We start from the raw sequence: 26,604 nt of genomic DNA, 5'->3' as shown, positions 1-26,604 counted from the left end.
CTGGCTCGGTGACGCGGCGCCGAACGGAGCGGGCGGAGCGGGCGGGCCGGGGCGGAGCGGAGTCCTCCGCAGAGCAGCCCCTTCCGGCCGCGGCCGCCGACCCCGGCCCCCGGCCCCCGGCCCCGCCTGGCTCTATGGACAGGAGCTCGCTGCTGCAGCTTATCCAGGAGCAGGTGCGTGGGGTGGGTGGGGGGCGCCGGCACCGCCCCCGCCGCAGCCCTCGGCCCGACGTTGGGTTGCGCCGAGGCGACGGAGCTCCCAGAGAGCCGCGGTCCAGCCCCCTCTTGGCGCCTAGCCTCTCAAGCCCCCTCCCCCACGACCTCGGCCCCCCCTGCGTGAGACCCCAGGAGAGGGCCAGCCAGACCAGGGAGCCTGGGGAGGTAAAGGAGGGAGGGAGATTGTGCTCAGACCTTGGTCCTATCCTTCCAGGAGGATGGGCAGGGCAGAAATGAGGCGGGGAGGCCCCTAAGAGCTGTAGGAGCTGAAGGCCTGGGACCCAGGCACTGGTGTCCTGGCGGCTCCGGGGACTATGTGGGTACAGAGGTCTGGTCTCAGGGTGCTTGGAGCCTGCCTCTCCCAGCTGGCCTGACCCACCCTCAAGCCTTGGCCGGCGCCCCCCCCACCCCCACCCCAGCAGCTGGACCCTGAGAACACAGGTTTCATCGGTGCGGACACCTTCACTGGCCTGGTGCACAGCCATGAGCTGCCTCTGGACCCAGCCAAGCTGGACATGCTGGTGGCCTTGGCCCAGAGCAACGAGCGGGGCCAGGTCTGCTACCAGGAGCTGGTGGACCTGGTCAGTGCCATAACGGGCAAACAGCAAGGGTACGGGCCCAGGCCTTGACAGGCACAATGCCCTGGCCAGAGTGGGGTGGGCGGGCAGCCCTCACTCCCTGCCCTTCCCACCAGGGAGGGGTGTGCACTTGGGGCAGGGCCTCAGACTCTGCCAGAAGCTGGGTGGGGCCAAGGGGGCAGGGTGGCTGGGGGTGGGTGGGCAGGGAGTACGGTGGCCCATGCTTAGGCACCACCAGCCCCCCCCCGCCAGATCAGCAGTAAACGCTCAAGCAGCTTTAAGCGGGCCATCGCCAACGGACAGAGGGCCCTGCCCCGGGACGGGCTGCCGGATGAGCCAGGCCTGGGTGTCTACAAGCGGTTTGTGCGCTACGTCGCCTACGAGATCCTGCCCCGGGAGGTGGACCGCCACTGGTACTTCTACCGGCACCGCAGCTGCCCACCCCCCGTGTTTATGGCCTCGGTCACCCTTGCCCAGGTGTGCCCACCTGTCCACCACTCTGGGAACCGCCCCCGTGCCTGGCCTCGCCTGGCCCTAACTCCTCTGTCTCCCAGATCATCGTGTTCCTGTGCTACGGGGCCCGTCTCAACAAATGGGTGCTGCAGACCTACCACCCTGAGTACATGAAGAGCCCCCTCGTGTACCATCCCGGCCACCGTGCTCGAGCCTGGCGCTTCCTCACCTACATGTTCATGCACGTTGGGTGAGTCCGGGCCCGCCCCTGGCATCTCTCCGAGGGCGTCAGGAGGACTCAGGCCCTCGAGGCCGGGGCTGGTGGCCTGACCGCTGCCTTCACATCTGTTTACGCCCACACGGCCAGCCTGGAGCAGCTGGGGTTCAACGCGCTCCTGCAGCTGATGATCGGGGTGCCCTTGGAGATGGTGCACGGTCTGCTCCGCATCAGCCTGCTCTACCTGGCCGGTGTGCTGGCAGGTGAGGCAGCCACGTGCCCCCTGGCCTTGTCACTGGTGAGCCTCACCCTCACTGCTCTCCCTTTGCTCACACAGGCTCCCTGACTGTCTCCATTACCGACATGCGGGCCCCTGCGGTGGGGGGCTCCGGTGGGGTCTACGCCTTGTGCTCGGCACACCTGGCCAACGTCGTCATGGTAATAGGGCGGACCGCGGGGCGGGCGTGGGGAGGGGCCCACGAGGCCTGTCTCACAGCCTCTGTCTCACGCTCCATCAGAACTGGGCCGGGATGAGGTGTCCCTACAAGCTGCTGAGGATGGTGCTGGCCTTGGTGTGCAGTAAGTAGGGGGTCAGGGGGCTGGGGGGCCTCAGCCTAAGGCCAGGGTGCCTCCCACCTGCTGCCTTTCTCCGCAGTGAGCTCCGAGGTGGGCCGGGCCGTGTGGCTCCGCTTTTCCCCACCACTGCCTGCCTCAGGCCCACAGCCCAGCTTCATGGCACACCTGGCAGGTGCAGTGGTCGGGGTCAGCATGGGTCTGACCATCCTGCGCAGCTATGAGGAGCGACTTCGGGACCAGTGCGGCTGGTGGGTGGTGCTGCTTGCCTACGGCACTTTCCTGCTCTTTGCCATCTTCTGGAACGTCTTCGCCTATGACCTGCTAGGCGCCCACATCCCCCCCCCACCCTGATGGGCTCCTCAGGGCCACACAGGCCAGGGTGCGGGCGTGTGTGGGCCGGCCACCGGGCGAGCCCGCGTGTCCGTCCTCTGTGAATGTACATCTCAAGACTGCTTGTCCTCCGTGGGGACTGGTGGGTCCTGTAGCCCATGGTGTCCAGGCCAAGCCTTACATCAGCCCTGGCCACCCCCTCCCAGGCCTGGGGAGGTAGGACTGCCTAGCCAGGCAGTGGAGGTCCCCAAGTGTGGCCCTGGAGGAGACCCTGCCCCAGCCTCCCCATCACGATTTGCGGTCTGAGCCTTTTTGGAAAACGAATAAATATTTTACACAGCACCAGGTGGCTGCACCAGGGCTCTGAGGGCGGGCCTGGCCTCCTTCCCACTCGCTGAGCAGACCGTAAGGGCCTTTCCCTCCACGTGGACAGCTTGGGCTCCTCCCTCACTCTTCTGCACTCCTATGCTGGGGGGGGGGGCAGGTGGGAGTGGGGAGTGGGGTGGTCCTCACAGTCAGATGAGAGTTCAGCAAGCGTTTATTGAGTTCCTGCAGCAGCCAGCCTCCTCCTTGGCCAGCTCACACCCAGAGAAACCTGTGGCCTGAGGTTACCGGGCAGGTGCAGGCCCTGGGCCACACCCAAGTTCACTCAGCCTGAATCCTGCACTTCTTGGCTGGCACGGTGTCATCAGGTGGCCAGGCTGGGGCCAAGGTCTGGGCACAGCTTCTGCCCCACAGCCCACGTCCGTAGTGCTGTCTGCACACGGTGAGGGGTCCACAGCCCTCAGGTACTATCTAGGGAGGGGCAGAGGCAGTTTGGGGCCCCGGGATGCTGGCCAGTCTATGCTGTACAGCCCTGCATTCGCCAGCCTGACCAGGGCCTTGGATGGGATGCCCTCCCTGCCTTCCGACGGGCCCCTCCCTCTGCTGAGGGCTGCGGCCGTGGTTCTGCACCCGGCTCAGGTGCAACACTTAGGGCTTGTGGGCGTACTGCAGCGCTGGCTGGTCCGCCACTGCGGCCACTGCGGCCTTCGGACGTGAAGGCTGCCGCCTCTGGAGCTCCCGCAGCCAGGACGGTTATGGGCAGTGAAGGGGCAGCCCTCATGCCCCGCCAGCGTCTGGACGACCTCGGCGTAGGGCTGCCGTTCCTAGGGATCCCCAAGTGTCATGGACGTGGCCCTGGGCTCACTTTACAGACAGGGTCACTAACACGCCCGGTCTCGCGACCCCGCCGGGGCGCCCAGCTCTCCCGACTAACCCGAGGCAGTCGCGAGGCCCACAATTCCGTGACGGCTGCCCGCACGTCGGCCTGGAGGCGGAGGGCGCCGGCCGAGCGCTGCACCACCAGCTCGGGCAGCGGCCCCTCCGCGGCCAGATCGGGGCAGATCGGGTTGGGGGTCACGGGTGGTGGACCTCACCCGGGGGGCCCGCCCCGACGCCGCGAGGCCCCGCCCCACACGTGGGAAGCCCTCACCACCCGCTTGCACGCCGGCAGCCGCTCCAGTTCGTCCCGTGTCACGTGCTTCTCCGCTCGGCCCTCGGTGGCCGCGGACACTCCTCTCGACACCTGGGGAAGGGCGGTGACGGAGACTCGGGCATCGGGGGCGGTCCGCCCTACCATCGGCCCAGGGCACCACGCCGTGGAGCGCCGGGACCACGGCCCGGCGGCTGGAGGCCTCAGGCCCCACTGCCCGCGGACGGCCGCCATGTTCGCGCGCGGGGCGGGGCCTCGGCGGGGCGGGGCTGACATCAGCCCCGGTTACTCTTGACGCTTCTGTAGCCTTCCCAAGTCGCCCGTCGCTTTGCCTCGAGCGCATGCTCCAGCCGGCCCCACCCCCGCAGCCCGTCGGACGCACACGCGTCCCCGCCCACCGCGGCCGGAAGTTCCGGTGGCGGATCGCTGGACCGGGCCCGAGCGGATCGCGGGCTCGGGCTGCGGGCTCGGGCTGCGGGCGCTGGGTGGGCCAGACGCGGAGCCTGGGAGCTGAGCCCAGGCTGTGCCGCGCGGCGCCATGAAGGGCAAGGAGGAGAAGGAAGGCGGCGCGCGGCTGGGCGCCGGCGGCGGAAGCCCCGAAAAAAGCCCGAGCGCGCAAGAGCTCAAGGAGCAGGGCAACCGGCTCTTCGTGGGCCGCAAGTACCCGGAGGCGGCGGCCTGCTACGGCCGCGCCATCGTGAGTGCACCCGCGCCGGGGAGGGGATCTGCGACCGGGCCACGGGAGGGGGCGGGGCCCCGACTTCGGGCCCCGGGCCTTCGAAGGGTCCTGGCTCGTACGTGCGGACGTTTGGGCCCTGAGAGTTTAGCGATGCTCTTATTCCAAAGGTGTCAAGGCCGCTGCTCTCCAGCCCAGTGCTGCTTGCTGGGGAAGTATGGCGAGTGGGGGCTTCAGGGTGCTTGAGGTTCCCGGGCAGCGGACGAGGGATCCCTGTTCCTTGAGGACTCCAGGCCCAAAGCTGGGGATCTCCACAGGGCTCGGAAATTTATCTCGGCAACATTTCGTGGGAGGCAAGAAGGTGGGCTCAGGCAGGCCTTGGGACCGGGAGCGCACCCTCCACTAATCTTTAGCATGCAGGAGCTTTGAAACTGAGAAATTTCTGGTGTCTTGATTCTCACCGTGGGCTCCAAACTGGGATAGGGTTTAGGGCAGAGGGGGGCGCGCAGAGCTCACTTCCTCATGCTGGCTGGCCCGGCCTTGGTCCCCAGACCCGGAATCCTCTGGTGGCAGTGTACTACACCAATCGGGCATTGTGCTACCTGAAGATGCAGCAGCACGAGCAGGCCCTGGCAGACTGTCGGCGGGCCCTGGAGCTGGACGGGCAGTCTGTGAAGGCACACTTCTTCCTGGGACAATGCCAGCTAGAGATGGAGAGCTACGATGAGGCCATTGCCAACCTGCAGCGAGGTGGGCCTGCTGGTTATTGGGTTGCAGGGGTGCCTGGGACCAGGTGGATAGTCTGGCCAGGTGACCTGAAGCCCCTCTCCCCCCAGCCTACAACCTCGCCAAGGAGCAGCGGCTCAACTTTGGGGATGACATCCCTAGTGCTCTGCGCATCGCCAAGAAGAAGCGCTGGAACAGCATCGAGGAGCGGCGCATCCACCAGGAGAACGAGCTGCACTCCTACCTCACCCGGCTCATTGTGGCCGAGCGGGAGAGGTGAGCTGTGCAAGCGGCAGGCTCCGCGTGCCCCCCACCCCCCTCAAGTCAGCACTCTCGGGCCGATTCGGAGCCAAGAACACGAGTGTTTATTGAAGGCCAACACGGGCGAGCGGGAGATGGAGGAAAATGAAACCCGAACGAGGGGTGGGTGCAGCGTGGCCTCTCCTGGCCGGACCCATTTCTGACCGGCTCCTGGCTGACCCCCAGGGAGCTGGAAGAATGCCAGAGGAACCACGAGGGTGATGAGGACGACAGCCACATCCGGGCCCAGCAGGCCTGCATCGAGGCCAAGCACGTGAGGGTGCCCCAGCCCGTGTGTGGGTGTGCGCCAGACCGCGCGCCTGTGGTGGGCGGGGGCCTGTGCCTGGGGAGGGGGGATGGGGCGTCTGGCCCATGCGTAGCTGCTTGCTTCTTGACAGGACAAGTACTTAGCAGACATGGATGAGCTTTTCTCCCAGGTGGACGAGAAAAGAAAGGTAAGCCCGGGTAGGTCCTCTGGCGCCGGGGAGCAGGCATCGGAGTGGCGTCCCCTTCCTGGTGCCTGACTGGACCGTCTGTGCTGTAGAAGCGAGACATCCCCGACTACCTGTGTGGCAAGATCAGCTTTGAGCTCATGCGGGAGCCGTGCATCACACCCAGTGGCATCACCTACGACCGCAAGGACATCGAGGAGCACCTGCAGGTGAGGGCCCACATGTGTTGGGAGCAGGACCCATAAGCACTGAGCGCTTTCTGACCCTGTTGTCACTGCACACTGCAGCGCGTGGGTCACTTTGACCCTGTCACCCGGAGCCCCCTGACCCAGGAACAGCTCATCCCGAACCTGGCCATGAAAGAGGTCATTGATGCGTTCATCTCTGAGAACGGCTGGGTGGAGGACTACTGAGGCCGGGCGAGTGCAAGGGCAGCCCGTCTTGCCTAGTATCCTGGCCCAGGAGGGCCTTGGGGCAGTAGCTCCCAGTCCCTGTACATAGTTTGTGTCCCTAGATCCCTGCCCCAGTGTCCCCACCCCCACCCTCATCAGTTTCGCTGCTGGACCATGAACCCCACCTCCACCTGTCTGGGCCAGAGACAGCAGGTGAGGGTGGGCTGCCGCCACCACTGTCCTGTAATAAAATCTGTGAGCACTAATGGGGGCGTGTGCTGGTGTGTGCTGGGCTCACCAGCCGCCCACTCTGGCTAGCTGAGGAAGGTGGAGATGAAAACGCTGGTGTCCAGGTTTAGTGTGGCGTGCCACCATCGGTCAGGGAAATACAGCACCTGGTGGGGGACGGAGGCGGGGCACAGAAATTAGTTAGTGGCAGCTGGTCCAGCCTGGAGGCCCCTTCCTGTCGTCACCTACTGACCTCGCCAGCCTGGACGGTGCACTCCAGGGGTCTCTCAGATGGTGCCAGGGCTGGGTACACGTCCTGAAGCCAGGCCAGTGTGGTCTTGTTGGGGTGGAACTCCGGTGTCTTCTCCGGGGGATACAGGAACCAGCGCTGGGGGCGGGAGCAGCAAGGTCACTCTGTGTTGCAGTCAGCGAGCCCCAAGCCTCAGCCCCCATCCTGTGCTGACCTTGCGGCCGTAGACCACCTCTGAGAAGCCGGGCCCGTGCCAGTGGAAAGGCACCCCAGAACCAGCTCCTGTGGAGTTACCGGCAGTCGCTAACCAAACCCAGCCTGTAGTCTCCCCACCCCCTCCCTCTCTCCCATGCCCTCTGCTCCTGCAGGGCACCCACCTGCAACTCCAAAGCTGTAAGCAGCTGTGGTACCCAACAGGCTGAATGGGGGTGGGGAATAGTGCTGGAAAAGTGATGCCCATTCGCTGAAATTATTGTCCCCAAAGAAATACAAAGTGTCTGCCGGCAAAGAACACAGGACACGCAGGAACTTTGGCACCCGAGTACTTCCGATGCCCCCATCCCCTCCCACCCCACCCCAGGGCCGACCAAAGCCCACTCACCGTTGCCCAAGGAGGTAGGATCCTGGGGGTGTAACAGGTGCTCCACATACTCCTGGAAGGGCAGGTCCACTGCGGGAAAGGGGCTGGTCAGGACTCGCTGGGGCCGCCTACAAGATGCTGGCAGGCAGGGTGGGGCAGCTCACCTTTCCGGTAGGAGTAGGTGTTGGCAGTGCTCAGCCGTACCACGCTGTCCCCAAAGGAGGCCAGTAGCTTTTCTCGGGAGCACAGGGCCCGGAACCTCTAAGGGGGTGGGGAGAAGACTCAAGGGCTGGGCCCAGCAAGGGCGGAAAGTGGCCAGGAGGGGCGCCAGCACTCACCGAGTTGTCTGTGAGCCTCTGGAGGATGACGGGTCTGGAGAAGGCGTAGCTAGAAGGGGCAAGAGTCACGGCCAAGTCTGACCCGCGCCTGCCCGCTCCAGCCCCCACGGGTTAGTTCAAATAGATCCTGGGAGGTCAGGGAGGACGGGCGCGCCAGAAAGGGCGCGATATCGGCGCTCCGGGGTGGGTAGGGGGGACGTACTGCTGCACGAACTCGGAGTAGCTAAGGTCGGCCCGACGCTCCACGGCACAGCGCTCCTCCTCCGCCACCGCCGCCGCCGCCCCAGGCCCGGGTCGCTGCCTGCGGGCACAGCTGGTCAGCACCCCCGCCCCACCGCGCGCCCCGGGCCCCACCGCGCGCCCCGGACCCCGCCGCTCACCACCCTCCGTCGCTCGCGTCCGCGGCCATCGGCCGGGCCGGGCCCGCCAGCATCCAGAGCGCGAGCAGTAACTGCAGCCGCGCCCCCGACGCCATTAGCCCGCCGCCGCGAGGCATGGCGGGAACTCCGTCGTCGCAGCAACGGCCCGGAAGCACCTTCCTTTACCCGCCCCGGAAGGAAGGGTGTTTTCGAAGGGGGAAGGCCCCCCGACCCGGGCTGGGGCCCCCCCCCCCCCCCCCTTCCCGTCCCGCCAGTTCCCCTGGCGACGAGGCCACCTACCCACCCCGGTCGCCCAGCGCGTTAAAACCAACCGGGACGTCGTCGGGCGGCACGATGGGATGACAGGCAGCCTTAGACTGCGGCTCCCGCGTCCTTTATTTGGTTCGCACGCCCAGCCCCACCCACCCCAGGCCCGGCGCAGATGGGTCACGAGTACTCGCACAAGTGGCCGCAGCCCGCAGGGCAGTGGGAGCTGCCCTCCAGCCACTTCATGATGTGCTGCAGGTGGCCGCCGTGACTGCAGCCCTGGCACCACACGAACAGACCCTTGACCACGTGGTGGCAGACAGCACACATGCTGGCGCAGCGGTGGCACCGGTCACAGACCCAGCCACGGCTGCTCATGGGCCGCTTGCAGTGGCTGCAGTTGACGTGCAGGGTGGTGGAGGCCTGGTTGAGGCAGCTGACGGCGCGGCTGGTGCTGAGCTTGACCACCTGGTTGGACACGTTCCAGAGGCAGAAGCGCTGCAGCAGGTCGATGTAGGACGTGTACCAGTGCTCCTGGCGGTGCGGAGAGGGGAGGGAGGCAAGAGGCCGGGAGGTGGGCGCGCTGTGGGCTTCACCCTGAGCGCGCCGGGTGCAGGTGAAGGCAGACGTGCGGGGGGTCAGGTCTGGGGGTGGCAGGGAGGCCCTCCCGGAGACCCGGTCACCCACCTGGGTCTGCTCATCGATGTCCTTGCGCACGCGTTCACCCAGCACAATGAGCACGGACACGGCCATCTGCACATCGCCCTGCTCGGCGTAGAAGCGCAGCATGTCACACACCAGGGCGCTGAAGAAGTCAGGCGGCAGGCGGCTGTCGTAGAGGGCGTGTGATACCGAGATGAGCGAGAAGGAGGAGTCCATGGGAGCTGAGGAAGCCGCATCAGCCTCGCTGCCGCTCACGTGGGGCGAGTCGGCCTTGTCCTGCAGGTGCTCGGGGCCAGGTGGAGTGTCCACGATCTCGTGGCGTAGCGGGAAGGCCTCCTGGGGCAGCACATATTCGGGCTCCTCCGCTGCAAGGCAGGGGCAGGGAAGGCAGGGTCTGAGCCTCCGGCCCTGCCTCCCAACCCCTCTCTCCCGGCCCCCACTCACGGTGTGCGTGTTCCGGGTCCAGCAGGTACAGCTCGTCCTCCTCGCCCTCCACGTCGCCCAGCAGGTAGTCTGCAGGCACATCGCTGCCCTCTGTCTCTTCGTTATCTGCCCACAAGGGAGGGTGGGCGTTCCAGAGGCAGCTGGTTCTGGGATGCCCTGGCCCCACTCCCATCAACCCCCTGCCCGCCCCTCAGCCTACCCTCATTGGTGATGAGTGTGGCTGAGGAGTCAAGCAGCACCGTGTCGCTCCGTGTGTCACCCTTGCTACGGTCCAGCCTGGTCTCACTGCCCAACCCCGGGGCCATATCCTTCAGATTGAAACTGGGGACAGGGAGGGCTGATGGGTAGATGGGTTCCAACGGTCCCACCCTCTGTGGAGAGCCACCCCCAGGCGTCTACCTGTTCATAAGTGGCAAGCCGCAAGAGCTGCCCTTGCCCACGCTGTGGTTGAGGCTGGTGGCAGGCGCCAGGCCAGGGCTACAGTAGATGATCCGTAGCATGGTCCAGGTCTGTGCCACCTAGGAGCAGCCACCAGGCACTTACAAGGAGCCTGGGTCCCTGGTACCCCATGCAGCACCCACCCCCCCATGCCCAGATGGAATCACAACCTCTCAGTGTTCAGCTGCCCCAGGGACCTAGCATCCTGGCCCACCCCAAGCGGGGGAGACTGACGCCTATGCCAAACGCAAAAATTCTAGCCTCCTTCCAACAGGGGAATAGACAAAAGCAGAAATTGAAGGCAGCCAACACGGAAATGAGCCTGCTGACCCAGGGAGACGAGAGTGGCTGCATGCACCTCTGCAGAGCGGGGACAGCTTGGGAAATCCAAAAGCAAAAACGAGCCACAAGAGGGCACTTGAACCCCATAACACCCGAGACCTGCACCCAGAGGACGGCACTGGCCTCGGGCTCACGGCAGGGCACTGGGCACCCTGTTACCAGGGTGATGGCTGGTGGTGGGAGCAGCCACAGCTGAGTGCTAAATCCCTGAAAGGGTTTGGATGTAACAGTCGGAGGAACCCCCCAAGGTCATGGCCCCTGGGAGCCTCTGGGGCCACCCCCACCTACCTGGTTGCGGCCAAGCTCCCGAGCCACTTTGGCATTGTGGTCACAGAGCTCAGCCAGAGGCCGACCAGCAAGGGCATAACGCTCGGCCGTGTCCACAAACCAGCTCATGCTGCCACTGCCAGGCTCTATCTCGAAGACGCTCAGAGCACTGGAGGCGAGGCCCACAAAAGGCTCGGCAGGATCCAGCTTGCGCTTGAAGAAGATGGGGTGGCGCCGATCACCAGCGTAGGGCTTGCGCCCAGACTCAGCGGCCACTAGGCTCTCCTTGGCAGCAAAGGCCAGGTCCCCAAAGAGGCCATAGCAGAGGCCTTCGGGGTTGGCACGCTCAACAGGCTGGCTGGCATCACGGAACAGGTGTTGGCACAGCGTGCTGTCCTTAGAGCCGGAGAGCAGGAAAGAGGGGTCGTGTGGGTGGCGCCAGGCGATACCCGTTGTGACATCGCGGTGCTCCTCAAACATGGCAGCCGGGACGAAAGGCCGGCGCACGTCCCACACGTAGATGTTATGGTCCACCATCATGGAGCAGGTGGCCAGGTGGTGGCGGCACTCGGGTCGCCACTTGACTCGAGCCACCGAGGCGATGGTTTGCACGCAGTGCACCTCCTTGGCACGGTGCGTGGTCATGTCCCAGACCTTCACCATCTTGTCACGCCCACCTGTGGCCAGCCAGCCCCTGCAATAGGTCCGTGAAACCCTTAGCATCCTCTCCTGGGGTAGGAGGGCTCCCCGCTCTCTGCCTCACAGGTTCTGAGGCAGCCCTTCCGTGAGCCCATCCATCCCACCCTACTGCCACCGCCCTCCCCTCCACACTCCTCCCCACACCTGTCCTCAGGGTGCCAGTCGCAGCAGAAGACAGGTCCATTGTGGGCTGTGAACATCCTCTCACAGCGGTCAGGCCGCCGAATGTCCCAGAGCTGCACGTTGCCGTTCTCAAAGGTGGAGGCGAAGGTGAAATAGTCTCGGATGCTGAACTGGACGTCCCGCACACTCTCAGACTGGCCTGTGGACATCCATGGAGGGAGAAGGTGAGAGAGCCAGCCCACAGGAGGCTCCAGGAGAGAAGGCAGCCAGGTGTGGCGGCCTTGGAGTGACTGGACTGCAGTCACATGGCTGCCCATGACCAAGGCCGGGAAGCCTAGGAGGCGGAGTAAACACCCCTAAGCCTGCCTAGGGTGGGCGGTGGTGGTGGGCAGAGGCTTCACAGAGGAGCTCGGGTAGATCAGGTCAGGGAGCAGGATGCCAGGCATCATGTGGTTTCCGAAGCAGAAACACGACCTCGACTTTCCCTGGATCCTGCATCTGACGTGAGCCCTTGCACAAAGCTGCGGCCTGCCTTCCGGACCGGCCATCGGAGCACTGAGCGTTGTTGGGCTCTCTGCACTCCCCCGAGGGTGCCCCAGCTTCGGCCCCATCCCTTCGCCTTGAGGTGGAGTGCCGGGTCAGCTCCGGGGACCGGAGACCTTAACGGTCCACATCCACCTCCCTGCACCAGCACACCAAGAGCCTTCAAAGACTCCAGCTTTTTCACAGCGCAGGTAGTTCAGGTGTTTTAGGAGGCCCTCCAGTTCTCTGAGGCGACCGAGGGCTCCGCCCTGTGCCGCACTTGGTCTCATCAGGGTGAACAGGCCAGCTGGCCTTGAGCTAGTGGCAGAGGAGCTGGGCCTGCTGGGAAAAGAACTTGGGGGGCAGGGGCAGGCAGCATACTCCGCCTCCTCTCATCCCTGAGCTGAGGACCGTGGAGGTTCCCCGTGGCTTCCTTCAGTGAAGCGGCCCGGGGCTCTGAGGCAGGAAAAGAGGAGGCAGCAAACCAAAGCGTCCGCTCAGCGGCCCAGGTTGGCCGCAGTCTGCTCAGGCTCTCCCTCATCCCACGCCCCCTGCTCCCATGCTGACCCTCAGCCACTCTGGTAGTGCTCTCGGGGAGCACACCTGAAGACTCTGGATGCACGTGGTGCCCTTCTCCACCTGCCCGACCACCTCCAGGGCCTCACCAGAGAAGGTGCTGACAGAGTCCTTCCTGCGGAGGTCGAAGCACTTCATGAAGCCGTCCTGGGAGCCGCTGAGCAGCACGTGGGCTTCGGTGGGGTGGAAGCAGACTTTGTTCACCGTGCGCTTGTGCTCTGTGAACAGCTGGTCCTGCTTGTTGCGCGACGGCCGTCCCAGGTTCCACGTGACCACCACGCCGTTGGTGGCCGCCGTGGCCAGCAGGTTCTCATCCATCTGGTGCCAGACCACGTCGGCGCAGCTCAGGTTGAGCGAGGGCTTGCGGCCCACACGCAGGTTCAACTTCTCCACAAACTGCTCGTCCTCAATGGCGTAGATCTTGAAGATGCTGCGGCCCGCCACGACCACCTGGGCGGCGTCACGGCACACACTGATGGCATTGGCCGGCGCGTCCAGGTGGCAGTGCATGGTGCGGCCCGTCAGCGCGCTGCCACCCAGGGCCGTGGTCACTCGGGACATCTTCTCCATGGCTGCCCGGGGTGGGACACGAGGCCCGTCAAGTGGGCTGGCCTGGTCAGCCAGGAGGGGCCTGTCAGTCCAGACCCGCCACCCTGGTTGGGTTCCCCCAAACTGCTTAGTCCTGGGCCGGTCAGTCTTGGGGAGCCAATCCAGGACCGTTCACCGCCCCTCAGGAGACACGTCTGACTTGTGGGGAGACCCTACCCGGTCAGTGCCAGCCCTGGTCCCCGCTCCATCCCCCAACAGTCAGACCCGGGTGATTACTGGACCTTCGGTCAGTCAGTCCCTGCAAGGATGCGAAGTAGTCCCCACAGTCCGTCTCTGGGCCTCCAGGGAAGAGGCGGAAGGGCCAGAGGGGCGCCGCGGCCAACGACGGGACTTCAAGAGCCAAGCCGTGTAAAGAGCCTGAGGGGTCTGGCCGGACGGAAGGCAGGAGACCCCGGCAGCGCGGAGCACTGAGAGTGGCGCGCGCGGGGCCGGGGAGGCCTCGGGAACACGGCTGGAGGGATCGGAGAAGCCTCTCCCTCCGCCGGCACCGGAGCCATCGCCTAAAACTGCCGGGCGGGCCTGGCCGGAACCGCCGGACCGGAAGCAGCCCTTCTCTTTCCCGCCCACCTGCTCGCCGGAAGTGGTCCGTGCTTGTCGGCCCCTCGGCGGAACCGGGCACCTCACTGCAAGCGTTCCGGATGAGGGAGCCGAGTTGGTGCAGCCGGAAGGATGGTCCCGAACTGTGGGAGAGGCGCTGCCGGGCGTTCCCGCGGTTCCGCCTCAGCGGTTGGTCTTTTGATGCTGGTGCTCACTCTCCGCCAGCAAGTCCAGCCATCCCTAAACGAGTCCCGAATCCCTGCAGTCGTCTCCACCTCCTTCCTCACTCTCCTCCCCTGGACCCACCTCGTTCCCCCCCCCCCCATCTGAGCCCCTCACAGCTGCCAGGTACCACTCTTTGGTCTAAGTCCACAGGGCTCCCCACCGCTCTAGGAATAACCCCCAGACTCCCGGCCTCCGTCTCTCCTGGCGCACTTCCAGCAACGGCCGCTTACACCGCTTCTTCCAGCCCGCCGAGCTCTTTCCTGTCCGGGCCACGCGATTGCTCTGCACTCTCCGCTCTGCAGAAAGCGTCTTCTCCACGCTCCAGGGTTCGGCTTAAGTATCTCGTTGTCAAAGGCCTTCCCCGGCCCCCACATCTAACATGTGGCCTCTCCAGTCACTGTCACCTCCACAGTGCTTGTCAAAACGCATTCCTTCGTTTACTGGTCATTGCGTGTGGCACACGGGTGTATATCAGGCAGGGATCATGCCTGTCTTGGTCTCCACAAACTCCGGTGCCTGACAGATCCTGCTGGTTCACACCACCCCCGGGCAATCGAATGACCCTCTCTGAGCCGTCCTTCCTTTCCTGGTTTTGAGTCCTGTTCGGTCCTTGCTGTACTGTATGATTATAGGACATCCCTGCCCCCCTCTTAACCTCAGTTACCCAATGCACGAAACAGGGCTCATTTTTGCCCTTCTGGAAGGATGGACTAGATTCTAGATATTTTGAGGTTACTCTTATATGTAATGACTTTGGTATCATTCTCTCCTCCCCAAAGCAATGAAAGCTTAGGGACCGAATGTACTGGTCGCTGCTGTGTTCCCAGTCTGCACAGTGGCACCAACCTCTGCGTGTTGAGAGAACCAGAAAGTGTGATGAGTTGAGCGGTGCACAAGAGTCCAGAGACTTGGGCCACCCTGGGCAGATACACCTTCCCCTGCCATGGTCGGATGACCTAAAAACAACTCAGACACGTGTTTTTACAACTTTTTTAATATATATTTTTATAAACAGGTCACGTGATAAAATAGCACAAGAAACACTTACCAAATATAAGGTTATATCTTCCGCATATACAGGAGAATGAGGTCGTTATGTACAATAAGAAAATGATTTTAGGGGTTGGTTGGTTTTGTTTTGTTTTCCTCTCTCCCCTTAATTTTTCCTCCTACAGTCGTTGGAAATATCACAGCTTCAGTTGCATTAATACTTTGGACAAATGGACAGCTGCCTCCTCCCCACTAGGGAGCCGTGGGGAGGAGGGGCTGAAGAAACTGGCTCCTGACCACCTCAGCCCCGGAGCTTCCTGTGGGCACTCCAGGACAGGGAAATCTTTGGGCTGTTGAACTGTTTCTCTGCTTCAACAGCATCTCTCGCTCTCTCGCTCGCTCTCGCTCTCTCGCTCGCTCGCTCTCTCTCGCTCACTCTCTGGCTCTCTGGAAACTGGTTACTTTCTTCCAACCAGACAGGGGGTGTCCCAAGATTGGGTGTGGGCACTGTATTTCCTGGGGCTCAAGGTTGGGATGGAAAGGGGTCCCAGCCCCCTCCTCAGCAGTTGCCAAGATGTGCCAGCATCCCCAGGACTTCCGTATGTCTTGGGATTGGACAGAACATGGCGAGAGCCCATTTGGGCAGGCAGAGGTTTGGGAAGCTGGGGAGGGGGTGGGGGCAGCTAGAAAGGAGCCCTCCCTCCTCTGGATGCTGAGGGTGTGCTGGCCACTGTAAGATTGGAGTTGCTGGCTGGCGCTGATCCTGAGCCTTGGCTGGGGCCCGCTTTTCCAGCTTCCACCTGACAGAGACCTGCCCAGGATAAAGTGTGGCGCTGAGGAGGCTGGGCCTAGCTGGCTACAGGGACTGGTGTGGGGTCCACCCAGGGCTGTTTGCAAGGCCTGCAGGGCCTGAGGGTTGCTCCAGCTTGTGGTTTCTCAAGGTGGTGGTGTCCTGCCCGGGTTGAGGTAAGCTGCAGCCGGCTCGGTTAATGTTGATTACACCAATATCGTTGTCAGCCAGGGCTGTCCCTCCCTCAACCCAATTCCACCCCATTCTGGCCCACGGACCCATAGACCTGCCAGTGGGGGATGGGGCGAGCAGGGGACTGCCTCCTACAGTGGCCAGGGAAAGGGGAGGTCTCATGGGGTCAGGCTGGCATGAGGTGGGGCACGGGCGGGAGGGCCTTGGGCTCCTTGGCGGGCCATGGCTTTGGCGGTGGCCTGTTTCCCCTCGCACCCCTCCGAGGGCCTCAGGCGCGGTGCAGTGGAAGATGCGGGAAGCCCTTGGGGCTCTTCTGGCCCCTGTGTCCTGGGGGACTCAGCTCCCCTCAGTCCCTCCGGGCCCTGCCCGAGATGGGGGGACAGCGGGGAGACAGAGCGGGGTGTGGCGGGGAAGGTGGTAAGGGCGGCGGTCAGGAGAGCTCAAAGCGCCCCCTAGGACCGAGCCCCGGCCCCACCCCCCCACCCCCAGCGGGTGGACGAATGATGGAGGCGGCTGTGGTGCGGTGGAGGGCGGGCGTGCAGTGCGGGCACGAGGGGCATGCACAGAGTCCCCGAGTGTGCGTGCGTGCGTGGGGCTGGGCCCGCCCGCCGCCCCTCCCCGCCCGGGCGGGGCCAGGAGGGGCGCGGGGGGCCGGGCGGTCACCAGGTTCGCCCTGCCTCCCGCGCTGGGCCGCAGGCGCGAGGGCTCCCCTGAGGGCAGGGCCGGGAGAAGGCGTCCCGCCCCGGAGCGTGGCGGCTTCCTGCGCCGGGGGCGGGGAGGCCCGCGCTACTCGATGACGAGACAGCGGGGCAGGTGCTGCGAGAAGTACTTGAAGAGCTCGGGGGTGGCCCCGGGGCAGTTGGTCAGCTCCAGTTCCTCCAGCTCCTGCAGCTGCACCAGGCCCGACAGCCCCGTGGTGGTCAGCAGCGGGCAGCCTGCAGCGGGCGGGAGGCGAGGCGGCGGCTGAGTGCGGGGGCCGGCGGAGCTCGCCCGGCGTCTCCCTCCGGACCGGGCCCTGGGACCCGGGGAGTCAGCCCCAGGTATGAATCGGCGCGAGGGACCCGGCAGGGCCAGGTGGGGGCGGGTGGGGTCTCACCTGCCAGAGACAAGAGCCGCAAACTCCTCATGGCCAGGAGGTGCTTCAGCCCGAAGTCCTGCACCTGGGCGGGAGGGGAGGGCAGGGCGGGTTAACGACCTCTGCTCGCGCCCCTGGCGGGGAGGCGGGGGGGCGGGCGGCGCAGGGGGCACTTCTAGGGTCAGGCCTTGGGCCTGGAGCTGTTGGAGGCGCAGGGGGGCAGGGATCAAAAAGGGGGTTTCTCGGCCTCCCAAGGAGCCAGGAGGCAGCAGGGGAGTGGCGCTGAGGGCCCCAGGGAGTCCGGGCGCTCGGCCTATGTCGCGCGCTAGACGTGGAGGGACCCAAACTTCCTCTGACCCTTCCGGGATCAGGGCAGCCGGCTGAGCGGCCAGGAAGGGCCGAGTCCCCCACCTCTGCTCCCCAGTCTTCGGAGGCGAGGAGGGCGGGTACCTGGCAGCACCATCGCAGGTAGAGGCTGCGGAGGGACGACATGGTGGACAAGTAGCTGAGGCCAGTATCCGTGATGCGTACACACCTGTGGGTGCAACAGAGGGGCGCTGCCCACCTTGAAACACCCCGCCCCTCAGCTCCGCCCCTTCCTGCTTTTCCCCGCGTGTCCAGGCCTGAAGCTCCCCTCCGCCGGCACAGATGAGAGCGCTTCCCTTTCCACAGACTCTCCCCAGCCAGGTCCCCCCCAACCCCCACCCTGGTTGCTTGGTGGCACCACCCGTTCCGGGGTGGGGGGGCGGTTCAGCCCCATCCTTGTTACAGGGCCACTCTGGATCCCGGGTTTGTGAGCGCCCGTCCTCAACCCACTCCCCATCACGCGGCAGCGCCACTCCGCTACAGTCGCCCCACTGGTCTAGGCTCCCCGCTCAGAAGGCCCCGCCCCGCCCCCCCGCCCCCCCCCCCCCGCCCCCACTGCCCGGGCGTGGGGGTCGCGCGCACCTGTCCAGCACCAGCTCCTCCAGGCGGTGCAGGTCGCAGGCCACGTACTCGAGCGCCATGTCGGTGATGCGCGGGCACCACGAAAGGTCAAGGCTGCGCAGCTTGCGCAGGTTTTCGGCCACGAGCTCGACGCCGTCGTCGGTGACCTTGGAGCAGCCGGAGAGGCTGAGCGCGGTGAGGTTGGGCAGGCTGTGCACCACGTTGACCACGCCGTGGTTGGTGATCTCCCAGCAGGAGAGCAGACGCAGCGTGTGCGTGCTGTGGCCCTGGCGTGCTGTGAAGTAGGCCAGCGCCGTGTCCGTCACGTGGTAGGCCTGCAAGCTCAGCTCGGCCAGGTTGGGCAGCAGCTGCGAGATGGCCGCAATGGCGTCGTCGGCCACGTTGATGCAGTCGCTCACGCTCAGCGAGGTGATCCGGGCGCTCAGGCTGGACCACAGCCCCGCCTCGGTGAAGTCGTTGCAGCCTGACAGCTCCAGGCGCACGACCCCCTGCATCTGCTCCAGCATCACCTGCGGGCAGCAGGGCGTGGTGAGGATGGGGGGGGGGGGGGGGCCCCCCGGAAGGAGCCCAATGAGGGGCAGAAAGCAGCGTTCTCGAGTGTAGACGGGTGTAAAACAGGACAAGTGCACGTCACAGTGTGTTTCTCACATCACCACAACATTCTAAGAGAAGAGGCAGAGCACAGGGGGACCTGGGAGCTCAGGGCCTCTCCAGAGCAGGGGCTCCAGAGCACTTGGTGTTAAGGATTTGATGGTTAGAGTCCTGGCCCTGGGGAAGGGGCAGCTTGCACAGCTGCTCCTCTGGCCTGAGCACCTGCTCCCTTGCAGCATCCCCCCCCCCCCACCCAAGGCTGGCCTCACAGGCATGTAGGGCTCTGAGCTCAGAGGGGGCTCCCACTTGACTGATTGCTTTGATGTTGCTGTCTTGAAATTCTTAACCATCTTTGAACAAGGGACTTGAATTTTCATTTTGGATTGGGTCCCCCCAATTATGTAACCAGTCCTGCTTCCCCTCCCCCAGAGACATGATCCACAGAGCACCAGCACCACCCTCAGCTCCTTTGCTCCTTGTATGCCTGGGGTTTCCTCTGGGGGCACCCTCCCTCCCCCCACCCCCAGCTCATTTGCTGCTGCTTGGCCCTGCCCACCCCACCCCTGTCCCTTCCAGGCGACCGGTGGGGCGCACCTCCAGGCCGGCATCGGTGATGGTGGAGCGCTTGAGGCTCATGGCCTTGACGCCCTTCTTAGAGAGGGAGTAGTTGTCGATGAACTCACAGATGTCCAGGTCGGAGACACCAACCAGGCAGAAGCCCTCAAAACCACGCGCAGCGAAGCCCTGCAGGTTCACAAACTCCTTCTCGCCACCAGGCAACACGTTGTAGAGCTCCTTGGCGTGCAGCACAGGTGTGAGGCCCGCCCAGAACTTGGGCTGGTAGAGCACACGCCGCCAGGCCTTGCACACCTGGGCCAGCACGCACTTCTCACAGGCTGAGAAGTACCAGAAGAGGCCATTGAGGATCTTTTCATCTGTGGCCAGTGGTGGCCGCTCCACTGGGGGCCCAGGAACTGGGACTGAGGCTGGTCCACCAAGGGGGAGCCCTGCTGGGGGGCACAGGCCCCCAGCTAGGGCAGCCCGTGGCAGTGGGGCAGCCAGGCTGGGTGGTGGGAGGGTGGGTGGGGGTGGTGGCTGGCAGGGCCGGTTCTTGGCAGCTGGTGTGCCCTTGGTGATACTGGCTGCACCCAGGCCGTTGGGCTGGCCCGGCAGCTTTACCAGGCCATTTCGAGGCAAGCATGGAGGCTTGGGGTCGCCGTCCACACCCGGGCTCGACATCTTCCTCGCTCGATCTGCAGACAGGGTCCAGGATGGGGTAATGAGTCTCCTGCTGCAGCAGGGCTGGGCTCCTTCCCATCCCAGGGCATCTCCTCCCCTGGCACTCCCAGAACCACCCAACAGAAAGGATCTGAATCTAAGTCCCTTCTTCCCCGACTGTGAGATCAGGGCTGTTCATGACTATGACACTCCCTGAGCACCTACTATGCGCACTGAGCTCAACCAGTACTCACATCTTTTTGACAGCTAGGTACTATGGTTCTCGTTTTAGAGATGAGAGAAGAGAGGCAGCGACAGACAGACACTTGCCTGGGACTGCTCCCTTCACCTTTACTACCCTGATGCCCAACATCAGTGTTTGCCAGGCCTACCTCTACCCGGGTAGGAACTGGGAGACTGAGGGAGCTGGTATGGGGCGGCCTCTGCATCGCCACTGTGGGGTTCCAGCATGCCTCTGAGGAGTGGTTCCAGGACCCTGTCTGAGACTCACACACCAGCCCCTGAAAATGTCAGTGCCTACTGGAGGTTCTGTGGTTCATAATCTACCCAAAAGAAAGGGTGAGGTTTACTCTGATGCCAGCACAATGATCCCTGGACACATACTGTCCTGTAATCCTCCATGTAACCCGTTGAGGATCGTACTATGATGACCATGCCCACTGTTACAGATGAGGAAAATAAAGCAGCATGAACTGTTTGCCCAAGGTCACAGTAAGTGGTGGAGTCGAGGCTTGGACTAGGGCTGGCCGTGGAAGCATATTTGTAGAGAGTTCCTCTTAGGGTGGGACTGAAGCCACCCCCCCCAATGCGCCCCCCCCCCCACCAGGGCTCTGAGGTTGTGAATGGGTGGCAGATGGCTTTGAGCACAGATAGCCCTGGAGAGGGGGGCAGGGGGACCCTCACAGTACCACCATCTGCTCCACATTCCAGATCTTCTCTCGCCCACCCCCACTCTAGACATCCCATGGAAAGGCAGTGCACCCAGTGGTTCAGCCATACAAGCTCTAGGGTCACACACCCTGGCTCTGTGGCCTCAGTGAGGCACTTTTCTCTGAGGCTCACTTTCCTTACTTTTGAGCCTGAGAAAGGATGATACACCCCCACAGGACAACATGTGAAAAGGGCTAAGCATAGTGTATGGCCCACAGTCAGCATTTGGAAAGTGGTGAGGAAGTTGCTTCTGGACCCCATGGCCGTCCTGAGGGGAAGGGGTAAGGAGCCATTAGGAGGGAGGGAAGTGAGCCACCCTGCCCTGCTCTACCCAGCACCATGCCTCCACTGGCTTGCAAGCCCTGGACAGGACAACCCTTGCTGGCCTTCCACATCTGTGGAGGGGTTGCTGACCTGGGCTGGGACCAGGGGTCTATGGGAACATATGGCCTCATGGCTACCAACTCAGCTTTGGGTCGAAAGGCCTTCCTGCTCTGACAGCCATGAGCCCCCAGCCTGGCAGTCCACATCAGGCCCACCCTCCCCAGGGGAGGCTCCCCAACCTTGGCTGTCCCTTTACTGCAGCTCATGACCAGATAGTAGCAGCCTCACACTGGATAAAACACGACATTCATAACAACGTCCGCTGAATGTCCACTAGCTTCATGTCGGCCCCGTGTGTGTTGGGGCGGGGGGCGGGGGGAGCAGCCTGACATGAGGGCTGCCCCAGATCTCTTTAAACCAGTATGTGATGAGGAAACCGTTGTGGATCAGAAGTGCCTCATGGAGGGACAGGGTGAAGCCCACGAGTGGCCGCCCACTCCTGGGACCAGAGGAGAGGCTGTCCTGTCGTCCTGTCGACTCCCTCCTGTGGGCTGTGCTGGGTTCAGAAAGGCAGCCCCAGCCTGAATACCTTCTGTGTCCCCGGTGCCCGGCGCCAGGATCTCAGGGCTCAGGGCGCGCCGCCCACCCGACCTCCGCCGCTTCCCGCAGACCAGGCGCGGCTGGCTCGGCCCTGGAGCGCAGCACCATGGACAGCGCCCCTCCAGCCGCTGTGCGCGTGCTCGGAGGCCAGGCCCCGGCGGTCTCCACCGCGGACAGCGGCTGGTGGGGGTGGGGAGGGGGGCCGGCCCCGGCAAACCCAGCTCAGCAGGCGACGGGGCGGGGCGAGAAGCCGCCCGCTCCGCCAAGATCCGGAGGAGGCGGCGGAGGTGGCACCAGGGGAGAAATAACTCAAGAGCAGTGCCGATTTAGGTTAAAGATGCTCCCAGCCACGGGTGTGCACGTGGAGTGCCTGAGTTGGTGGGGGGGGGCAGGGTGCACGTGTATGCCCCGGGCATCTGCAGGGCTCTTCCCCCCCCCCACTTCCACCCCATGGAGCTCACATTTGCACGCGCCCACAGTCCCATCCCCTCTTCAGGCCTCAGGGTGGAGCTGGTGAAAACAGCCAGCGGGTGAAGAGAGCCCACGGGAGGGAGGGGCCAGGTCGAGGATGGCCTCCGCCTGGGGGTGGGGGTGGGGGTGTCCGAGGCCTGGCTGCCCCTTATCTCACACACATCCCTGGCCAGAAGGCAATGCCCTGCCTGCCAGTGGGTTAGCCCTTCTGCCGTGCCTTCGCCTGGAGCTGCCTCTCGGCGGAAGCAGCGCTGAGCTCCTGACCTTGTCCATGGTCCTGCTGGGCTCCACCTGCACACTCCAGCCTCACTGACCCAGCCTGACAATCCTTGCTCTGTGGCTCAAAACTGGAAACAGCCACAGCTTGGCCCAGGGGTCAGGGCTTTAGGAGAGAACCGAGCTTGCGGTCAGAGATGAGTCTTCCTGTCAGTTAGGCAGGGGGTCTCTTGCAGGGGGCTGGGACAAGTGGCCCTCTGCCTGGTCCCACCCACCCAGCCAGATGGGCTGCGAGACCCCAACCTCTTTCTCATGCACTGGGGCTCAGAGGACCTGCCCGGAGTTTCTAGTCAGGATGGGGTAGGGGCAGTGGCCAGTCTTATGTGGTCTGCCTCCTCCTTTAGAACTAAGCACTAGGAGCTAACGCTAGGAAAAGAGGCGTTTTAAAAAGATGGCCAAACTTGCACTATTCTCAGCCTCAGCCCCTGGTGTCTTGTGCCTCCGTGTGGAGCAGAATTCTGGAGGAGGTCCTCCTGGGATAGGCTGCGGGGGCTCCAGGTTCCTGGGAGGACTCCAGAACTTGGTGGCTCCCAGGCCGACAGTCTCCAGATGCCCACGCTGAGGCTCTGAAAGGAACTGCTTCTTTTGCGGCCAAGTCACTGGGCCCTGAGACCTAGCAAGTCCACCTTACAGCCTCGCCTCTGGTTCCTCCTCAGCCATGGCCCTACAGTCCAGCCAGACCCCCTGTTCTGTATTCCTCATCCCCTCCCAGGGCACATGATGGGCCCCCTGCTTGCTCAGTCGGCCTCCCCACTTCTTAACCCTGCCAGCTCCTTACCCTCCATCCTTCAGTGTGAGCACCACCCCGGTCTCCCCCTGCGGGACTCCCCAGCCCTGAAAAAAAGCATCGCCAGGGTCTCAGTCATTACTGTCCATCCGTCTGTCTCTTCCCTTGGCTGGGGACTTCTTGAAGACAGGCAGCACCATGACTGAGTGGCCTCTGAGTGCTGGCTGAATGAATGAATGAATGAATGAATGAATGAATGAATAATGGCAGTCAGCAGGGTCATGCAGAAAGGGATATGGCTGCCAGATGCCCAGGAGGCTTGATGGAAGACAGGCCAGATGAAGAAGAGGGCAGTGGATGGTAGGGGAGCTGCTTGTAGCTCAGTTTGTTAATCCTAGTTGTAGCAGAGGCCACTGTCCACAGTGAGGGCAGCCACTAGGTTGGGTTGGTGCCAGAGTCTCTGAGAAGGCGCCCAAGACCCTAGGGCTTAGGGTGGGCCTTGCAATTATTCAGGCCCATGGGAAGAGGATGGCTCACATCTCTTTTTTGGCTGAGTCCCCACTATGGGAGCTGCAGGGTTAAGGAGGCTGCCTGCCCATCCCTCATAATCTGGCCAGATCCAGGGAGAGGGGACAGGAGCCACCAGAAGGGAGGGAGGAGCTGGTCCTGCCCTGCTCTTCCCAGTGCCACTCCTCTATTGCTGGTCTGAGCCCTTCACACGCTGCCTGACCAGGCGTGGGGAAAGTGGGGCTCAGAGACTGAATTTTCAAAAGGTGCACAAAGCTGGGATTTGACCCCAGTTTGTCTGACCTCCAAAGACCAAGCTAGGCATTGAGGTCCAGATGGTGACCCTGGGCCCTCAGCTGGTCTGCCGCTGGCCAGGTGCACTTCCTGAGGCCTCTTCCTCTGCCCTGTTCTGCTTCTCCTGTCCCCTGTGTCCTCCCAGCCTGTGACCTTAGGCTAGTGGTCTCCCCCAGCATTGTCTCTGTCATGCCCCTGCTCTCTCTCCAGAGGCTGCAAGCTGCAGGACTCTCTTCTTTTGGACTGCTCGTGCCTAGGAAACCCTCCACTCCTCATGGCCCCCAACTCCGAGATCTCTTCCTTCATCCCCGATACTCTGACACAGCCCACCGTGAATGCTGGAGGGGTCTGGCCCTGATAGGACCTGCACTGACCAATTCTCCTGGCCCACTGAGGCCCATGGAGCTGGACAGGGTGTGGGTAGTCAGAAAAATTCACATCGGGTCGATCTGCAGTGACATCCCCAGGGACTGGGGTGACAACCAGCTTGGGATTGGGGACACAGTGCGGGCTGACAAACTCCATGACAAGCCCCGTGATTCAGGCACATTCACATCCCTGTCACTTTGCACATGTGCCAGGCAGCACTCCCTTCCCGCCCCCAGCCCAGGGATGCTTCTGGGGTGCAGGCTGCCCCACCCGTGCCCCGGGGGCTCCAGGAAGTGAGCACATGGCTTCAAAAGAGACCCAATCGGTGCTTCATCAGACCCAGTCCTGCGGTCAAGCTCAAGACAGCTTGGCCATGTGGGACTGGGCACCTCGGGGAACGGGCTTGGGCTCCACGCCTCATCTTGGCTCTTTTGCTCTGGAGGATGAGCCCTCCAGTGCCTAGACTGGGGGCATCTAGTGTCTGCCTCTTTGGGTGGCTGTCTCAAACCCTCCCCCTCTTCCCCACCAAGTGAAGCGATGGGGTCCAAGCCCACCCTCTGTGACTGGTCTGGCTGCGGCTCCAACCTGCCAGTGGTGGGGAAGGTTCTGAACCACCCACTTACCCCACAGAGCCTTCCTTCGCTGCCACCTCCACTCTTCCCCTCTGAGGCACGGCAGCGAGCACCCACGTGTGACAAGATGGGGCTGCAGGCAGCCGAGCAGGGCCCTACCTTGGGGTGAGATGTCTCCCTGGCTCTCAGCAGCGCAGGCTTCCTGGGCCCAGGCCAGCGGTCTCGAGGGCCCCAGGTGCCCCTACCTCAGGGCTAACTGTGTCCTTCTTCCATTGGGAGAGAGGACTCACTGAAGTGCCCTGGAAGTGGGTGTGAACTGGAGGGTAGCGCCTGTCCAGAGAGCCTGCCCAGCATCAGGGGTACTTATAGGCCTGGCCCAAGTGAGAGGTGGCTGAGGAAGAGGGGAGCCAAGTAGCGGAGACGGCGGGCCCTTGGGGCCTGAACAGTCTGCCCTGCGCTGCCCACGTTTATGACCGGGGTTTGGATCTCCCTTGTCCCCATAGCTCCTGGTCCAGACCTGTGGCCACCTCCTGCCAGGCCAGCAAGTCTCCATCAAGCCTTTGCCCTCTCAGGGACCCAGCCCAGGCCTCCGCTCAAAGGCATTGGCTGAAAGAAGGGGCCTGGGAGGTGGCGGCTACCGGGAAGGGACTGACCGAGTGGGCAGGTGAAGCGGCATCCGCCATCTGTTCTCTCTTTGGAGGGAAGGCTTCCTGTGCAGAGGCCGGGAGGGGCTGGAGGAGTGGCCACTGGGCCGTGGGCTCCCTGAGGCTCCAACAGCTAGGGTGTTGGGTGCCTTCTGGGGTGATGGGTGGGGGACTCTCTCCCCTGAAATCCCGGGAGGCCAGACCCCTGCCCTAGCAAGTCTCAGAGTGCCCGGTTTCCCTTCTGGGGCCGTCCAACCTCGGCCAAGGCTCGACCCCTCCTCCAGGACCAGGCAGGTGCCCAGCCTCCTCCTTTCCCCTCATCCTCCTGCTGTGGTGGCAGCTCCACACAGGCCCAGGTGTCCAGGGCAGACTGGGCCCCCGCCATGCATCCACATGGCTCCTGGAGTGGAACTGTGTCTAACACACCTGTCTCATAGGCCCAGGGGCTCGTGGTGCTGGGAGGGAAGCTCAGAGCTCAAAGGAGGTCCAGGATCTCACCCAGCCACGCCGGCTGGGGGCCTGCAGTTCTGCTTCCACCGAGATATGGTCGGGCGGCACCGGCCCACAGCCCTGGTCCAGTGGCTGTGGGGAGCGTGCTTCAACCAGGCAGCCTCTGGGGTCAGGAGCCCTGGGAGGGCCTGTCAGGACCACAGGCTCAGTGGCCTCCGCCTGGGAAGCGGCCGCGCGCGTATGTGAGACCCTGGGGGTGTTGGCGGCCCTGTCCGAAGCCCCCTCCCCCCTCCTCATTGTGGCCGCCGCGATGGCGTGGCCTGGCCCCTTCCCCGGCTCCACAGCCTGGCCCGGTGCACACACCTTACCTCGGCCCGGGCACCTGGCTCATGCCACGCTGTCCGCCGGGCGTCTTCTCGTCATGGGGAGCCCGGCATGGGCGCTGGCGAAGCGGGGAGGCGGCCGAGGTGCTGGCCTGGCCGGCAGGGCCCAGCCGCGCCCCGCGCCCCGGCCTGGCCGGCCCCCTCGGCCGCGCCCGGAGAGGAGCTCCCCGGTGGGAGAGGATCGGCTGCCCGAGCCTCCCACCGGGGAGGCTGAGGCAGTGCCCAGATAAATAAGGCCGCTTTGCAGGGAGCCGGGCGGGCGCCTCCTCCCTCCCCGCGCCCTCCTCCCCGCGCTCCTCCGCGGCCGCCGGCGGCGCCGCGCGCGCCCCCCGCCCGGCTCTACCCCCCCCCGCCCGCGCGCGCTCCCGGCGCCGGG

The 26,604-nt window shown here is 64.1% G+C and overlaps 5 protein-coding genes across 8 annotated transcripts; 2 read left to right on the top strand and 3 right to left on the bottom strand.

Annotated features, from left to right (window-relative positions):
* Positions 1–20: 20 nt before the first annotated feature.
* On the top strand, positions 21–2,714 carry RHBDL1 (rhomboid like 1). Its single transcript, XM_040459521.1, is given in 9 exon segments — positions 21–173; positions 430–618; positions 620–796; positions 1,046–1,270; positions 1,348–1,496; positions 1,614–1,726; positions 1,801–1,901; positions 1,982–2,042; positions 2,119–2,714. Coding segments are annotated over 9 exon segments (1,326 nt in total). The 5' UTR covers positions 21–134; the 3' UTR covers positions 2,391–2,714.
* A 1,523-nt stretch (positions 2,715–4,237) lies between these two features.
* On the top strand, positions 4,238–6,655 carry STUB1 (STIP1 homology and U-box containing protein 1). Its single transcript, XM_040459524.1, has 7 exons — positions 4,238–4,540; positions 5,071–5,269; positions 5,356–5,521; positions 5,732–5,819; positions 5,944–6,000; positions 6,090–6,206; positions 6,285–6,655. Exons 1-7 carry the CDS (start codon positions 4,382–4,384, stop codon positions 6,408–6,410), a joined length of 912 nt encoding a protein of 303 aa, XP_040315458.1. The 5' UTR covers positions 4,238–4,381; the 3' UTR covers positions 6,411–6,655.
* JMJD8 (jumonji domain containing 8) lies at positions 6,002–8,301 on the bottom strand. Of its 3 annotated transcripts, none has more exons than XM_040459528.1 (10): positions 8,166–8,301; positions 7,988–8,086; positions 7,786–7,834; positions 7,612–7,708; positions 7,469–7,537; positions 7,245–7,364; positions 7,082–7,170; positions 6,871–7,005; positions 6,657–6,784; positions 6,002–6,110 (listed from the first exon to the last, which is right to left on the bottom strand). In XM_040459528.1, exons 1-9 carry the CDS (start codon positions 8,279–8,281, stop codon positions 6,704–6,706), a joined length of 855 nt encoding a protein of 284 aa, XP_040315462.1. In that variant the 5' UTR covers positions 8,282–8,301; the 3' UTR covers positions 6,002–6,110; positions 6,657–6,703. The 3 variants fall into 3 exon arrangements, with proteins under 3 accessions (XP_040315462.1, XP_040315461.1, XP_040315463.1); XM_040459527.1 differs by having other exon boundaries at positions 6,032–6,110; positions 6,688–6,784; XM_040459529.1 differs by having other exon boundaries at positions 6,032–6,110; positions 6,688–6,784; positions 7,082–7,149; positions 8,166–8,300.
* Positions 8,302–8,402: 101 nt separating this feature from the next.
* Positions 8,403–13,656, bottom strand: WDR24 (WD repeat domain 24). Its single transcript, XM_040459510.1, has 8 exons — positions 12,575–13,656; positions 11,409–11,586; positions 10,587–11,259; positions 9,918–10,036; positions 9,718–9,839; positions 9,519–9,623; positions 9,099–9,439; positions 8,403–8,945 (listed from the first exon to the last, which is right to left on the bottom strand). The coding sequence occupies exons 1-8, from the start codon at positions 13,053–13,055 to the stop codon at positions 8,592–8,594; spliced, it is 2,373 nt and encodes a 790-aa protein (XP_040315444.1). The 5' UTR covers positions 13,056–13,656; the 3' UTR covers positions 8,403–8,591.
* A 1,176-nt stretch (positions 13,657–14,832) lies between these two features.
* Positions 14,833–26,506, bottom strand: FBXL16 (F-box and leucine rich repeat protein 16). Of its 2 annotated transcripts, none has more exons than XM_040459519.1 (6): positions 26,209–26,506; positions 19,037–19,695; positions 17,852–18,360; positions 17,354–17,438; positions 16,925–16,988; positions 14,833–16,763 (listed from the first exon to the last, which is right to left on the bottom strand). In XM_040459519.1, exons 2-6 carry the CDS (start codon positions 19,679–19,681, stop codon positions 16,615–16,617), a joined length of 1,452 nt encoding a protein of 483 aa, XP_040315453.1. In that variant the 5' UTR covers positions 19,682–19,695; positions 26,209–26,506; the 3' UTR covers positions 14,833–16,614. The 2 variants fall into 2 exon arrangements, with proteins under 2 accessions (XP_040315453.1, XP_040315452.1); XM_040459518.1 differs by having other exon boundaries at positions 26,214–26,506.
* Positions 26,507–26,604: the final 98 nt, after the last annotated feature.

The sequence above is a fragment of the Herpailurus yagouaroundi genome, unplaced genomic scaffold, assembly GCF_014898765.1.
Source record: "Herpailurus yagouaroundi ecotype Mexico unplaced genomic scaffold, PumYag 222, whole genome shotgun sequence".
NCBI classification, from domain to species: domain Eukaryota; kingdom Metazoa; phylum Chordata; class Mammalia; order Carnivora; family Felidae; genus Herpailurus; species Herpailurus yagouaroundi.
This window is presented reverse-complemented; position numbering and strand designations above follow the sequence as displayed.